The sequence below is a fragment of the Grammomys surdaster genome, unplaced genomic scaffold (genome assembly GCF_004785775.1).
Source record: "Grammomys surdaster isolate TR1022 unplaced genomic scaffold, NIH_TR_1.0 125876, whole genome shotgun sequence".
NCBI lineage: Eukaryota > Metazoa > Chordata > Mammalia > Rodentia > Muridae > Grammomys > Grammomys surdaster.
The window spans coordinates 291,038-304,532 of NW_021620701.1; the positions used below are offsets into that span (position 1 = coordinate 291,038).

The 13,495-nt window shown below is 42.3% G+C and overlaps 1 protein-coding gene across 1 annotated transcript in view; it reads left to right on the forward strand.

The window, feature by feature from the left end:
* Positions 1 to 13,495, forward strand: part of Mccc2 (methylcrotonoyl-CoA carboxylase 2) — a 72,809-nt gene that overhangs the window by 31,045 nt on the left and 28,269 nt on the right. Inside the window, exons 5-6 of the mRNA XM_028790201.1 lie at positions 241 to 368; positions 2,158 to 2,270. Coding sequence (XP_028646034.1) covers positions 241 to 368; positions 2,158 to 2,270 — 241 coding nt within the window. The remainder of the gene's footprint in view (positions 1 to 240; positions 369 to 2,157; positions 2,271 to 13,495) is intronic.

Here is a 13,495-nt window from a genome sequence, read left to right on the forward strand (position 1 = left end):
AGAGAGAGAGAGAGAGAGAGAGAGAGAGAGAGAGAGAGAGAGAGAGAAAGGAAGAAAGAAAGAAAGGAATCAAGCTTGGTTTTCCAGAATGAGGCTAGTGATTGACAGTGTCAACTAGTGATTGACAGCAGTGGTGCGTTAGAAGTTGAAGACTGTATTGCATGTCTTATAAAAACGCTTAATTGCCTTTAATTTTGCAGAAACCTCATAGTCTCTTTCAATAGGCTGTCTGCCTTTCAGGGTGGAATGCATGATTGTGGCTAACGATGCCACCGTCAAAGGAGGCACCTACTACCCAGTGACTGTGAAGAAGCACGTACGGGCACAAGAGATCGCACTGCAGAACAGGCTCCCGTGCATCTATCTGGGCAAGTCACAAGTGTGCCGTGAACGGTTTTAGCGGGTAACGTAGAAGACTGTGTGGAAGGCTGTGGATGCCGCTGTTCCTGGTGTTTGAAAATGCTGCTAGTTCCTCCTGTAGTTAGAAAGAGCTACAGTGTTTGCTAAGAACTGCTGCGAAGGGTTATTAAGAGCTGTCCATTAGTACCACACTGGGACATTAACAGTTCGATGTGTGCTAGCTTTTCCTCCGGATGTTTTATTTTTCTGTTAACTATAATTAATTCAATCTATTTAAAAAGCTAATATTTATGGATCCCTCCAGAGTCTGACACTGTATTACATACTTTGGTATTACATAATTTGAATAGATTGTAATTTAAGGTACAGTGAATTTCCAGAGAGAGTCAATCTTCATTTGAAAATTAAATACATTTGCATTAAAGGCTGTTTTGAATAGAATCTAAAAGCAATGAAATTTAAAATTGGCACCGTCTGGGTACTGGCTTAGTCTGCCAAAACTCTAGCACATACTGTTCATTTATAAATGTGTAAATATTTGAATAGGTCATAATATAGATTATTTTTCTTTTTTTCTGGGAAAGTGAATTTACCTGGTTGGCTCATAAGGTGAATTTCTTTGCACACAGAGAAAATAGAAAATGAAACTGCTTGCAGGCGCCTGCTGGTCTCTACAGAGACAGATACACTGAAGTGCATTAGCATTGCTTCTGTCTTCAAGGAGAGCATATTTAATGGGAGACAGAATGCAAAGTATTAAATAATAAAAGACAATGATTATAGGCAACAATAACAATAGGCGTAGGACTAGTTAACTTCTAATTCTTCTTCTCTCTCTCTCTCTCTCTCTCTCTCTCTCTCTCTCTCTCTCTCTCTCCTTCTTTCTTGACACATAGTCTAGGTAGCCTTGGCTAGCTTGGAACTGACAGAGATCTCTCAGGCCTCTGCCTCCCGAGTTCTAGGATTAAAGACAACATCACACCCAGCTCTAAGTTTTCTTTTTAACATTTGTTCTGTACACTCAGAGTAGACGCTTGACTCAAGACTTTTTACATGCATGATTTCATGTCCTCCTGAGAGCTATCTGAAATGGCTACTATTGTTTATTTCATGGCTAAGGAAGTTAGAGGTGATCAGGATGGCCTAGAAGCACGTCTTTGATCTCATAATCACACAGCTATGAATTAATGAGCTCTGGTTTGAGACAGAAGTCTCCTTGTGTAGCCCAAATTGGCTTCACATGCCTGTTCATCCCAAGTGGTGCCGGGCACCGTCGTACCTCACTACGATCGGTAGTAAAACTAATCTCAGTACTTAGGAAGCTGGTGCAGGAGGATCATAGTTTGAGCCATAGAGCTAAACCACTCAAAAAAACAAACAAACAAATAAACAAACAAACTCAAAGCCCAAACAAATAAAAAACACAATAGAAACAGTGCAAGAAAGCAACATACAAATTATCCATAATCTTTTAATGATTTTTGTATTGATGTAGGAAGATGTGTTTTCAGTTCTGCTGGTAAATTCTTAGAATTTGTAGGTCTTTTGCTACTTTTTAAGGGACAAAGTTTCCTGAGCTGTTCATACGGAGCTTTGAACAAAGGTTGGGAAGCCTAACAGTCTGAGAGGAAACCTGGTTGTATTGGGGGATTCGAGATTCTAGAACACATCAAAGAGAGGGGGCAGGCTTTGGTGACTGCGGTTAAGACCTAACTACAAAGGGAAGGGGCAGGCTTTGGTGACTAGCACTGTGGCTGTTTGTCCAGTGTTCTCACTTTTCATATTTTCCTTATTCAGTTGACTCAGGAGGGGCCAATTTACCTCGGCAAGCAGACACCTTTCCAGACAGGGACCACTTTGGCCGCATATTCTATAATCAAGCAATTATGTCTTCTAAAAATATCACACAGGTAATTTCTCATTGGTGAAATATAGTTTATACTTTTGTTTGTTTGTTTAAAATTTCAACTGTCATTACTACCACCTAATCCAGATGAATTAAAAGAAAATAAAGGAACAGAATTTGGTCAGATGAAATGGCTCAGAGAAATGGAGTCTTAACACCAAGCCCAGCAACATGAGTGCAAGCCTGAGAACCTGGCATGAAACCATAGCTCTTGCTGCACACAAAATAAGTAAAGAAATGTAATAAAAAAATTTCAAAAAACCAGAACTTATTATATAACGTAAGAAAGTTTTGTAAGGTTGTCTTCAGTTCGAACTTATACTAACTGCAGGCATGTTCTTGAATTACAATGAATGTTAATTATCCAAGGAAAAGAGGCTTGAAAAGGGAGTTATTTTTTAGGATTGATCTATTAGAAAACAGTACAGAGAAAACAGTGTATGGGCAAAGAGATACACAGAGGTAAGTCCATATCAACATTGATTACTAGAGCAAAAGACACTTAACTCATGGGTGTCAATAGAAGATTTATAATGTGTTTAGCTGTTAAAGCCAAAGAACTAAAATCCATGCATCAGCATGAATAGACGTCAAAGCTGTGTTGAGAAGAATCAGTAGATAAATGTAGAGCCAGTACCAATGCGTGTGACAGTTGGGTGCATGAAACCTCCCTGTGTCGTGCTTGTGTGTAAGCCTGCATTGGAGAATGTCACACACAACTGTGAACAGTGTGGGCGCTCAGGAGGGAAGGAGGAAAAGGGGGTCATTCGAGAGGAATGTGGGGACTTAGGTTGTATCTGAAATATTTTTATTGAATGGAAATTCTCAGAGTGTGTGAATGCAAACCCTTTATAAAGGATCTTGCTATGTGTAATCGCATTAAGGACTGTGAGATGAATCGAGATGGTTCTAGATCCCCTGGGTGGGGCTGGAAACTGATGGTAAGTGTCCTATTGGGACAGAGTAGACATAGGTATCCAGAGAAGGCAGCCAACTGACTCCACAAGCTGTCCTCTGACTTTGGTATGCACACACAGTCTGTTCTGGATTACAGCCTCCTCAAGGGTGGCCAGAGACCAGTGTTTTCATTCCTGACCCTCACTCCCTCCTCTTTAAACCTTCCGCCCCAGAGACCTCTCACTCTGCATAGCTTCTTCATGTCACCCAGTATTTTCATTCCTGACCTTCCCTCCTCTTTAACCCTTCCCGCCCCAGAGACCTCTCACTCTGCATAGCTTCTTTATGTCACCCTTTGTTCTTTTCCAAAACCTTCAGCTTCACACCGAGTTCTTTTATTCTCCCCACATTTTTAAAATTATTTCCCCAATCCCACCAAGAACTTGAATACAATTTCAAGTCATTGCTTGTCACCTCGTGTGGGCCCTTGGCCTACTACATCTCTGCCTCTAAACCTCAGGGGTGCTGCTGTCTCTGTAGGTTTTCTGCTAATGTCTTGGTGTAAAACAGAAATGTGTGTGTGGTTTCTGCCCTTGGTTCCTAGTTTGGTCTCTGTCCTGTTCCTAAGACAGAACTCCTAAGACCTTTGTAGATAAGGGTGCCAGGAACATTTTTTGTTTTAATGTTTGGTCTTTGATTCCCGGTGCAAAGCTCCTAAATCTCTCAGGTCCTTCCTCATCCCCTCCTCACCCCCAGAATCTTGTGGAAGAGATGACCCCTCATACCTGCACAATGAAGCCGCTATACAGCCCCCTCCTGCAAATGCCTATGGTACTTTCAAGATCTTCCCACTTATTAAACACATCTGAGTGCTGAGAGGATGGCAGCTCCATAGAGACAGAGGCACTTGAGACCCTTTCTGGCCCTGCCTGTGTGCCACCATCTAGCTGTTTTCTGTGGCCTTTATTAATTAGCCAGCATGCAAAAGTATGGCATTTGCTTGAGTTCTGTGGGCCGTTCTAGCACATTAAATGCAAGGAGAGGGAGTGGTGGGAGCTCCAGCCTATCCTTAGGTAGCCAGAAGCTCCTGCCTCTGCCTGACTGGCATTTAAATCGAGAACAGTCTGGCAGAACCTAGTTCCATCTCCAGATAGTGTCAAGCTGAACTGGGTAAGGGGACCCCCAGCTGGTGTCCAGGGTTACTGATTCCTTGGTGTGGTGAGAATTCTCTCCCTCATCTAATGTCAGCAGTGTTCAGTGATTATAGGAGACAGCAGGAGAAACAGTTTTCTAGGCTCTCTTGGCTCAACCAGACCTGAGCACATGGCTACCCCTGCTTGTCTATTTGGTGCTAGCCTCGGATTCTTTTATGTGCATGTGTGAGTGCCTGCATGGATCTATGTGCTGGTGGAGGCTCGACAGGGGTGACAGATCCTGGGGAACTAGAATTACAGGTGGTTATGAGTTGCCACATGAGTGCCAGGACCCGAACATAGGTTCTCCTCTCGAGCAGCGTGTGCTCTTATCCATGGAGCCATATTTCAAATTCCAATCTCTCTTCTCATGGGGTTGATGCTTTGATGTCAAGAAACAAGAAACCTTGATCCTTTGCTTTTCCCCTCACTTTTTAAAGTCAGAAATATTTATCTATTTTGTTCTTTGAATCTCCATCAGCTATTCTTAATTCTTCTCTCTAGATAGGTTCTGGTTGATTTCTCATTTTTTATTATTGTTTCTTTGTCATTAGAGCAATATCAGATGAATTTTTATATCTTCACAAATTACCCTGAGATGGGAGATGCTAATATTTATTAGTAGTTGACCTCTTGTAATTGTTAAAGCAAATGCTAACATGTTGATAGGTTCCTCTCTCTCTTTCTCACCGCCCCCCCCACACCCTCTTCCCGTCTCTTTCTATTGCACTTTTCCCAGGTTCTCATGTTACACCACTGAGCCCAGCCCCAGCTCCCTTCTTATAGTTTGTTGCTTAAAATAGTGCCTTAAAGTATTTTTAAAAACCTTTAATAATTTATTATGTACGTCAACCAATGCTATGCTTTGGATAAGGCTCGCCCCCTAAATGACTTTTGCTGGAAGCCTAGTCTTCAAAGGGACAGTGTTACGATGGGAAGTCTTGAAGGGGAGGGCCTAGTGCAAGGTGGGTCGTCATGGAGCACTACCCTCAAAGTGGATTAGTGCAGGATTTTTGGAGTGGGTTGATTCCTTCGAGAATGGATTTTATATTATTAAAGTATAAAAGTGGTCTCTCTGGTGTCGCATATCCTGTCTTGTCATGTGACCTCTTTTTCCTGTCACATGTTTCTGCCATGATGCCACTTGACATATTGTGATGTAGTTAGAAAATCTTCATCAGAGACCGAATAGGTGGAGTTGCGTGTATTTAACCTTCTAAAACCTTGAATCAAATAAACCATTTTTTTTCTGTGTAAAATATTCAGTCTCAGGTATTGTATTATAACAACACAGAGCAGACTAAGATATAGCTCTGGTTTTGTTATTTTATGCATTTAACAATGATCAGTGGGTACCTCACTCCAATTTTATTTTCTATTCTAAGATTGCTTTTTATTTAACATTATTAACCTCACCCATTGTAGATCTGTTTATCCAATTATCTCTAAAAATATATCTCTTACATTCTTATCCACCTCATTTCCTGTATAGTCTCAGATATAAAAATAATATTGATAGATAACTAGACCTTTCAGGTTTAACATTTGACTTTTGTTTCATAAGAAAAGAGACTTTTTTTTAGGTCAGAATATTTATCATTTTGTTCTTTGAGTCTCCAGCAGCTATTTTTAGCTCTTCTCTCTAGGTAGGTCCTGGCTGATTTCTCATACTTAATTGTTGGTTCTTTGTGACTAGAGAAATATCAGATGAATATTTCACATATTTCCCTGAAATGAGGCATGTTAATATTGTTAAAAGATGATCTCCTGTAACTTTTAAAGCAAATGCCAGCACACTGACAGGCTGCAGTAGTCTCTTGTTTCCTTACTGTGTGGTGAGCTGTGCCCCCCCACCCCTGCACCCCTTGGAGTTGAGATACCTCAGAGGTTGGGATCTTTCTGAGCTCCTGCCCTGAAGCTGCTGTGTGGCCTGTGCACACTCAGGCGACCCCTGCTGGTCCTTGTCAGCTGCTGTTTTCCCGTTGCCAGCTCCTTATGTATGGGGTTTATAATTTTTAGCAGAAGATTCACTCTCCTGTTAGTTTTGACTGCCAGCCAGCCGTAGTAGTCTGCTCGCTACATAGCTTGATCTTTGGTGTAGAAACACTCTGCTTTTTCCCTACGCCGGTACGTCAGCAGTTTTCATTAGCCTTCCTTTTCTACTGGAATCGGCTTCATCTAATGAGTGGTGTAAAAGTGCAGTTTCTCGGGCCTCTCATTTTTTCCCCTTTGTGGTTTTCCCTGTTTTCTCTAAATTCTGGAGATTTTTAGATGATTATCAGGGTTCCCTCTCTCATATGTTACCTCCCCCCTCTTTTCCTTGGTTTAGCTCATTATTTTTGAAGGTTACTTCAGTGACTACCTTTGTTTCAAGCATCTCAGATCATTCTGAGGGGCTTAAAGAGGCAGATCCTGTTATTTTAAAAATGCATTCTATAATGGCCAGTAGAGCCTGGGAGTGGGAGGTGTGGTGGAGATGAAAGCAATGTATTTGGTTGCATTGGGGCTCGCTAAACTGAGGCTCTGATAAAAAGATTAAGGAAGAGGCATTGTGGGTAAGATGGACTTGTGGCATTCTGTGTACAGTTCATACCTGTTGGCACAGGTGGGCATGAGTATCTCGGAGTTAGCAGAATGTTGATCTGTCAGTGTAGGTGACAATTCATCTGGCATGTGTACCTTGTGTCTTTTATTTGCAGGCCAGAAGAGGGCATCAGATCCCTTATAAATGGTCATGAGCTACCATGTGAGTCCTGGGAATTGAACTCAGGACCTCTGGTAGAGCTGTCGCTGCAGCCTCAGTGACTTTTATTTTTAATGGTGGCTCTTCGGCTAAAGATGAGAACAATGTGATACAGACAGTATTTTCTTTTCACAATTACTTTGAATGCAAAAGGCAGCAAGATGGGAAGCTTAACTTAGGAAATTTCCATCCAGCACTAGGTCCCTTCCCCCTTGATGTTGCATTTATCTAGATATGCACGAAAGTGGAAAATGGTCTTCAGCTTTGCAATGGGATGCAGGAGCTCCAGACTTGACAAGGCTTTTCAGAACGAGGCAAGACCTCCCTGGCAAGCCTTGGTTGACTCCCTGGCAAACCCTTTTCACTGAACTGCCTCCTGGGCTACATCGTGTCATTCATTTTGTTATAATGAAACCCAGTCTCTGTTTGCCAAGGGAAGACATAGGGGGTCATGGATTTGTTGAAGACATCTTGTGTGATTGCCTGTGGCTTACAGCAACCTATTTCTGTTTCTTAGACACCATACTTGTGGAAGTGATGATAAGAATTGTTTCTGTGGGTTAGTGTCATCATGGCCACCTTCTACTTTCTTGTTCCTGGTTTAAGTCATAGAGTCATGCTGGGCTTCCTTCTCTCTTGTATCTCTGTTGTGTAGCTGGCACCTTCTCTGGTGATGAGGGATTGTTGCCTCTCGGAGTTCTTGGAGTTCGTCTTTGTCCTGATGAGTGTCGCCCTGCTGCCCCTTTTAGCACAGTACTGATAATATGCTTCCAACCCAAACTGAGTCCATACCTCAGAGTGCAGCCATGCGTTTTTATGACATTTTAGTTCTTAGTGGAACAGTTCCAGGCACTTATATCCCAGAGTGCCTTGCATAGGCCATGCACAAGGACATCCTTTGGGCTGTGGGTGATGCTGCTAGACTCTGAGATCCCTGGATCCTGTGAGCAGAAGATGGAGTGGCAGGATGTTTCTGTACCTGTCCTCTTGTCCCCCATTGTGGATGATGAGCAACTTAGAATTAAATGCTGAGGCGAGACTGTGGGATGCCTACTGGTTTAGTTGGTGACTTCTCTGTACTGTGTTCTTTTTATGCTGTTATCAGCATCTGCTTGTGTAGCATTAACATTGTACTTATTTAAGTACTTGTGATTAGGGGGCTGGGAAGATGGGTAAACCATCAATAACCACCCGTAACTCCTGTTACAGGAGACCTGATCCTCATTTCTGGTCTCCATATGCTTTTGAAAGCACATGGTGCACACAAAACTCCCACGGGCACACACATACACATAAATAAAAATAAATGAATAGGCTCACCACCTTTAATCCCAGCCTTTGATTAAGAAGTATTGAACTCTAATCCAGCCAGAGCTACATAGTAAGATCGCATCTCAATAAATGTATAATAAATAAATAAATAAATAAATAAATAAATGTATTTTTAAAATAAATTAAAAATATGTATGACTGGAAAGGCTTTCTTTGTCATTGTTGAAACATTTGAGAACTTTGGTTCGTCAGGGCACAGTAACCATAGCTCTTGTGCGTATTTTTTGTGCTTTTTAAAAATGTTTTTGGGCCTCTAGAGATTTTATGTATTTAGTTAATTATTTATTTAATATGTATGAGTAGTTTGCCTGCACATGTCTGTGTACCATGTGAATGCCTACTGCTCTCAGAGCCCAGAAACAGGTATCTGACTTCCCTCCCATGCCTTTGCTTTTTACATTATGTAAGTGTTGTCAGAGTACATGCAACTCAGCCATTAACTGTGAAAATTTAGTTGTATTTTGGGTATTACTGAGTTCAGTCGAGCTTATTATATTTTTATCTTCCCGTTAGCACTCACTCTCCGATTCTGCCCAGTCCCCCAGCCACAGAGCTTCTTTGCCTCTGCAGGTTTGTCTGTTGTGACTAGATTGTGTAACTTTGTATCTGATCTTCATTTAATATGAGGGCTGTACCACTCTGAGGGATGGTACTGAATTCTACTTGCCCGTTGTCTTTCATGTCTACCGCAGATGACGAGTTTATAGATAGGGTCTTTGAAAGAGTGAAAATAGATCTGGTCATTCATGCCATCCTGATGTTGTGATCAATGGTAGGCTTCACAGAAGAAGGTGATCCTGAGGTGGTATCACCTACAGGCTTAGCCGTCTGTTTGGAATTCTACTCCATGATGTTTGCCCTGTGATGAAATTGCCTGGCTTTGCATTTCTCAGAATTTATCCATGCTGTTAGTCAACTCTCACCTGAACTAGTAAAGTTGGATCTGCCTCCATTATATTTGCTTGAGACAGGGATTTTTATTTTTTTCAGTGTTGGGGATTGAAACTAGGGCCTCTTTCATAGGAGACAAAGTCACTCTCCCCAGAGTCATGTGCCTAGACCAAAGTAATGTGTTTATCTATTGCTCTAGAACAAACTATCCCCAAACTTGGCACTAAGAACAATGCATATATTTATTGTCTAGTTCCCGTGGGTTGGAGGTTAGGCCTAGCTCAGGGTCTCACGAGAGACAGTCACCTGAGCGTTTGATGGAAGGGCCCAGTTTCTAGCTCACTCATGTGGTTGTTGACTAAATTGGTTCTTCCAGGCCTCCCTCAGTTCGTCTTGGCTATTAGCTGGAGGGCCATCCTTGGTCTCTTGTCATTCCCAGAGTACTTCATAGCTTGCTGCTTGGCATCATCAAAGTAAGAAAGGGAGAAGAGAAGAGAGAGGCTGCAAGGGAAGGGTAACAGGGGGTGCTTTCAGTCTGCTGTACTCATGGGGATCACACCAATAGGAACTCCCAGAGCAGGGGTTACTGGGGACCAATCCAGAAGTTTGCCTCACTTACCTGCCCTTTGGTGTCAGAAGAGTGCATTGTTGGTTTGCTTGGTTGCAGAGGAACTATGGAGAACAGGAATCTGAAATGCTCCTGGCAATATGACAGAAGTCCCTAAAGTCAGGCACTGATACTTGGGCTGGTTTTGTCCTCATGATGGACAGAGACTTTTGTGTCTATTTACAAGGACCTTGATGATATCATGGTCTACCCTTGTGACCATCTAACCTCAGTTGCCTCCCCAGAGGCGATCCAAATCACACCTCACATCGGGGGCTTGAGTTTTAACTCGAAGTTGGGAGGGGACACAAACACACATTCCCTAGCAGATGGTATGATGGCATTCAGACAGTAATTCCTCCTGTCTGCCCCCCTTCTCCCCTTCATCTCCCCACTCTCCCCCCATCCCACTTCTATCCCTGGACCCCCACTCCTGTTTCCCCCTTCCTGTCCCCCCCGCCCCCATCTGTCCTCACCTCCCTCTCCCTGTCCTCCCCTCCCCCTGTCCCCACCTCCTGTCTCCCCACCTCCTGTCTCCCCCCCCTTTCTCCTCACCCCCCCCAGCTTCCCCCCCACCTCCTCACGTCCCCTCCCCACCTCCTTCCCAGTCCTCACCCTCTCTGGTACTTGCTGACAGTTGCTATTCTTTCCTCTCCTTTGCTCTGTAGTTGTTTTCCTGGAACGCCACTCTGCCTGTCAGGTTTTTTTAGGTCTTATTTTTGAAAACTGTTCTCTTTTAGAATCTTACATCACTGAGACACTCTGCTGTAAGATCCTTGAGCCTTTTCCCTCTGGATCACTAAGATAGTTTGAGCTGAACCCAGTATTGTGGAGGTCCAGGGTACGGATGTAAAACTGTCCTTTATTCCCTTAGCCCAGTGACTCTCGGCCTGCCTAACGCCGCACTGTGTGCGACCCTTTAATACAGTTTCTCGTGTTATGGTGACCTCCAGCCGTATTTTTGTTGCTACTTCATAACTGTAATTTGGCTACTGCTGGAAACCATAATGTAAATATCTGTGTTTTCTGATACCCTTAGGTGACCCCTGAGAAAGGGTTATTCCACCCCAAAAGGGATTGCAAGCCATAGATTGAGAATCACTGCCTTAGAACATTGTAAAAGGCTCAGAATACTTCAGATACTCATAAAGTGCAGAGACAGTTAAAACACTCAGGCACACCACACAGATTGATAGTGCTGGCATTCTATTTTGTTATTTTGCCTCTCTTTAAAGGGACATATTTAGATACAAACAACTCATCTACAATTCACTTGTTCCTAAGACATGGTGGGCTGCTGATGTCTGTCTGCTACTGTAAACTTGGCTGCAACGAGTGTTGCCGCCTTGTGTGCACGGGAAGGATTTTTATAGCTGTAGGGTCTTGAAAGCACAGTTCTGAGTGTTTGATAAACTAAATGATAAAAGAAAACCAATGCTGTAATAACAATTAAATGTCAACAGTTTAATAGCAAACACAAAACGTTTAGTTATGGGAAGAGGCTTTGTGTGATGGCTGTGTAGTTGGAAATTTGTTAACTTGTAGAACATATCCTTTGATCTAATATTAGTGTGGGATGCTGTTTATCAAAGCAGATTCTTACATGAATATAAGGCAAGTTGATAGAATATTGGGATTAGAAACAAAAACTGTTTTCATGTGATACTTTAAAAAAATCCATTATATACTTATTTTTCTTTGGTGATATTTTTATTCCTGTTGATGGGTATTTAGCCAAACTCTTATGTATTATTCTTTGTGCCATACTAATCCTTTAGCAAGGATTTTCTTAAGCTTTGTCTAAAATGGAAAGCTTTTGAACACCTGAGAGTAAACATTGTTGTTAACTCCTTGAAGACATCATTCAGCTTCTACAATTCATTTTCTTCTTTAATTTCTTAAAAAAAACTATATTTATTATTTGTGTGTGTGTGTGTGTGTGTGTGCACATGCCACTGTATGCATGTGGAAGTCAGATGACAACATTTTAAAATATATTTAAAAATTTTATGTGTATGAGTATGTTTGCCTGTATGTATGTATGTGTACCATGTGAATGTCTAGTGTCCGTGGAGGTCTGAAGAGGTTGTTGGAGCCTCAGGAACTGGACTTACAGACAGGAGCTGCCTTGTGGATTCTGGGAACCAAATCTGAGTCTTCTGCAAGAACAGGAAGTGCTCTTAACCACTGATGCAGACCTATTAGGGAACAGTTGGGAGTTGGTTCTCCCACCACCATGGGTTCTAGGGATTGAACTTGGGTCATCAGGCTTGGTGGCAAGTGTCTTTAACCTTTGAGCCATCTTGCTAGCCCAACATTGTCTTCTGAGCAACAGTGTGTTTGTGTCTGTACACATGCTTCATGTGTTATTTGTGGGGCTGTGCCCACTCACGTGCACATGTGTGCTTGTATGTGGAGGCCTGAGGTCAATACTGGGTCACTCTCCACCTTACTTACTTACTTACTTACTTACTTACTTACTTACTTACTTACTTGTGGGAGGCATATACATATATGTGTGTCTGTCTGAGTTCATGCTTGTACATGCAGAAGATAGAGCAGGACATGGGGTCATTTTCTGTAACTTCCCTGACTTACTGCTTCAAGACAGAATTTCTCACTCACTAAGTGGGAAGCTTGCAAACTCACCATTTCAGCGAGGCTATCTGCCCAGCATGTTTTTGGGATCCACTCCTCTATGTTAGGGTTATAAACATCCATAGCTATGCCTGGCTTTTTCCATGGGTGCTGGGAATTTGGACAATTCCTGCTCAGGTTGAACAGGAACACTTTCATACAGGGGACCATCTCCTTAATCCTTATTTTTTATTTTTTTATTTTTTTATTTTTTTTGAGGTAAGGTCTTTCCCTTTTACTGAATTCACCAATCTGACTTGGCCATCGGAGCAGTGAAGGCCAGAGATTCAACTTTCTCTGCCTCCCCTGCACTGGGATTCTGGGCACACATACTATGGCCAATTTCTTTACATGGATATTAGAGTCACTTTGCCAACTGAGCCATCTCCTCAGCCATTTGAGTGGACTTTTAAAATGCAAATGTTAATATTAGTTTTATATTTAAAAGATACCATATTTGTGCTAGCACAAAATATTAATAATACTCATTCAAAACATTATTCAATTTCCCCCTGATTATCAGTGATTATTTAGGTACAGTGTTGTTAGTTCCCCTCTGAGGCAGTTTTATGGACGTGGGAGTGTGATAGGTTTCTTTTCTCCATTAGCTGCTCAGACTAGTAGTATTTCAGGCCAGTGTTCTCCTGAGAGGCTTGTTGACTGTATGTTTTGTAAGAGTATGGCATAAGCTCTTAAGATGGGTTTGTACAAGAGGTCAAGACACTATTCTGGGAAGCTGGAGAGATAGCTCAGTAGTTAATAGAACTTGCTGCTCTTCCAGAGAACCTGAGTTCAGTTTCTGGCACCCACACCAGGGTGCTCACAGAGTTGTAACTCCTGCTCCAGGGGATTGGATCAGATGCCCTCTTCTGGTCTCTTCGAGAGAGAGAGAGAGAGAGAGAGAGAGAGAGAGAGAGAGAGAGAGAGAG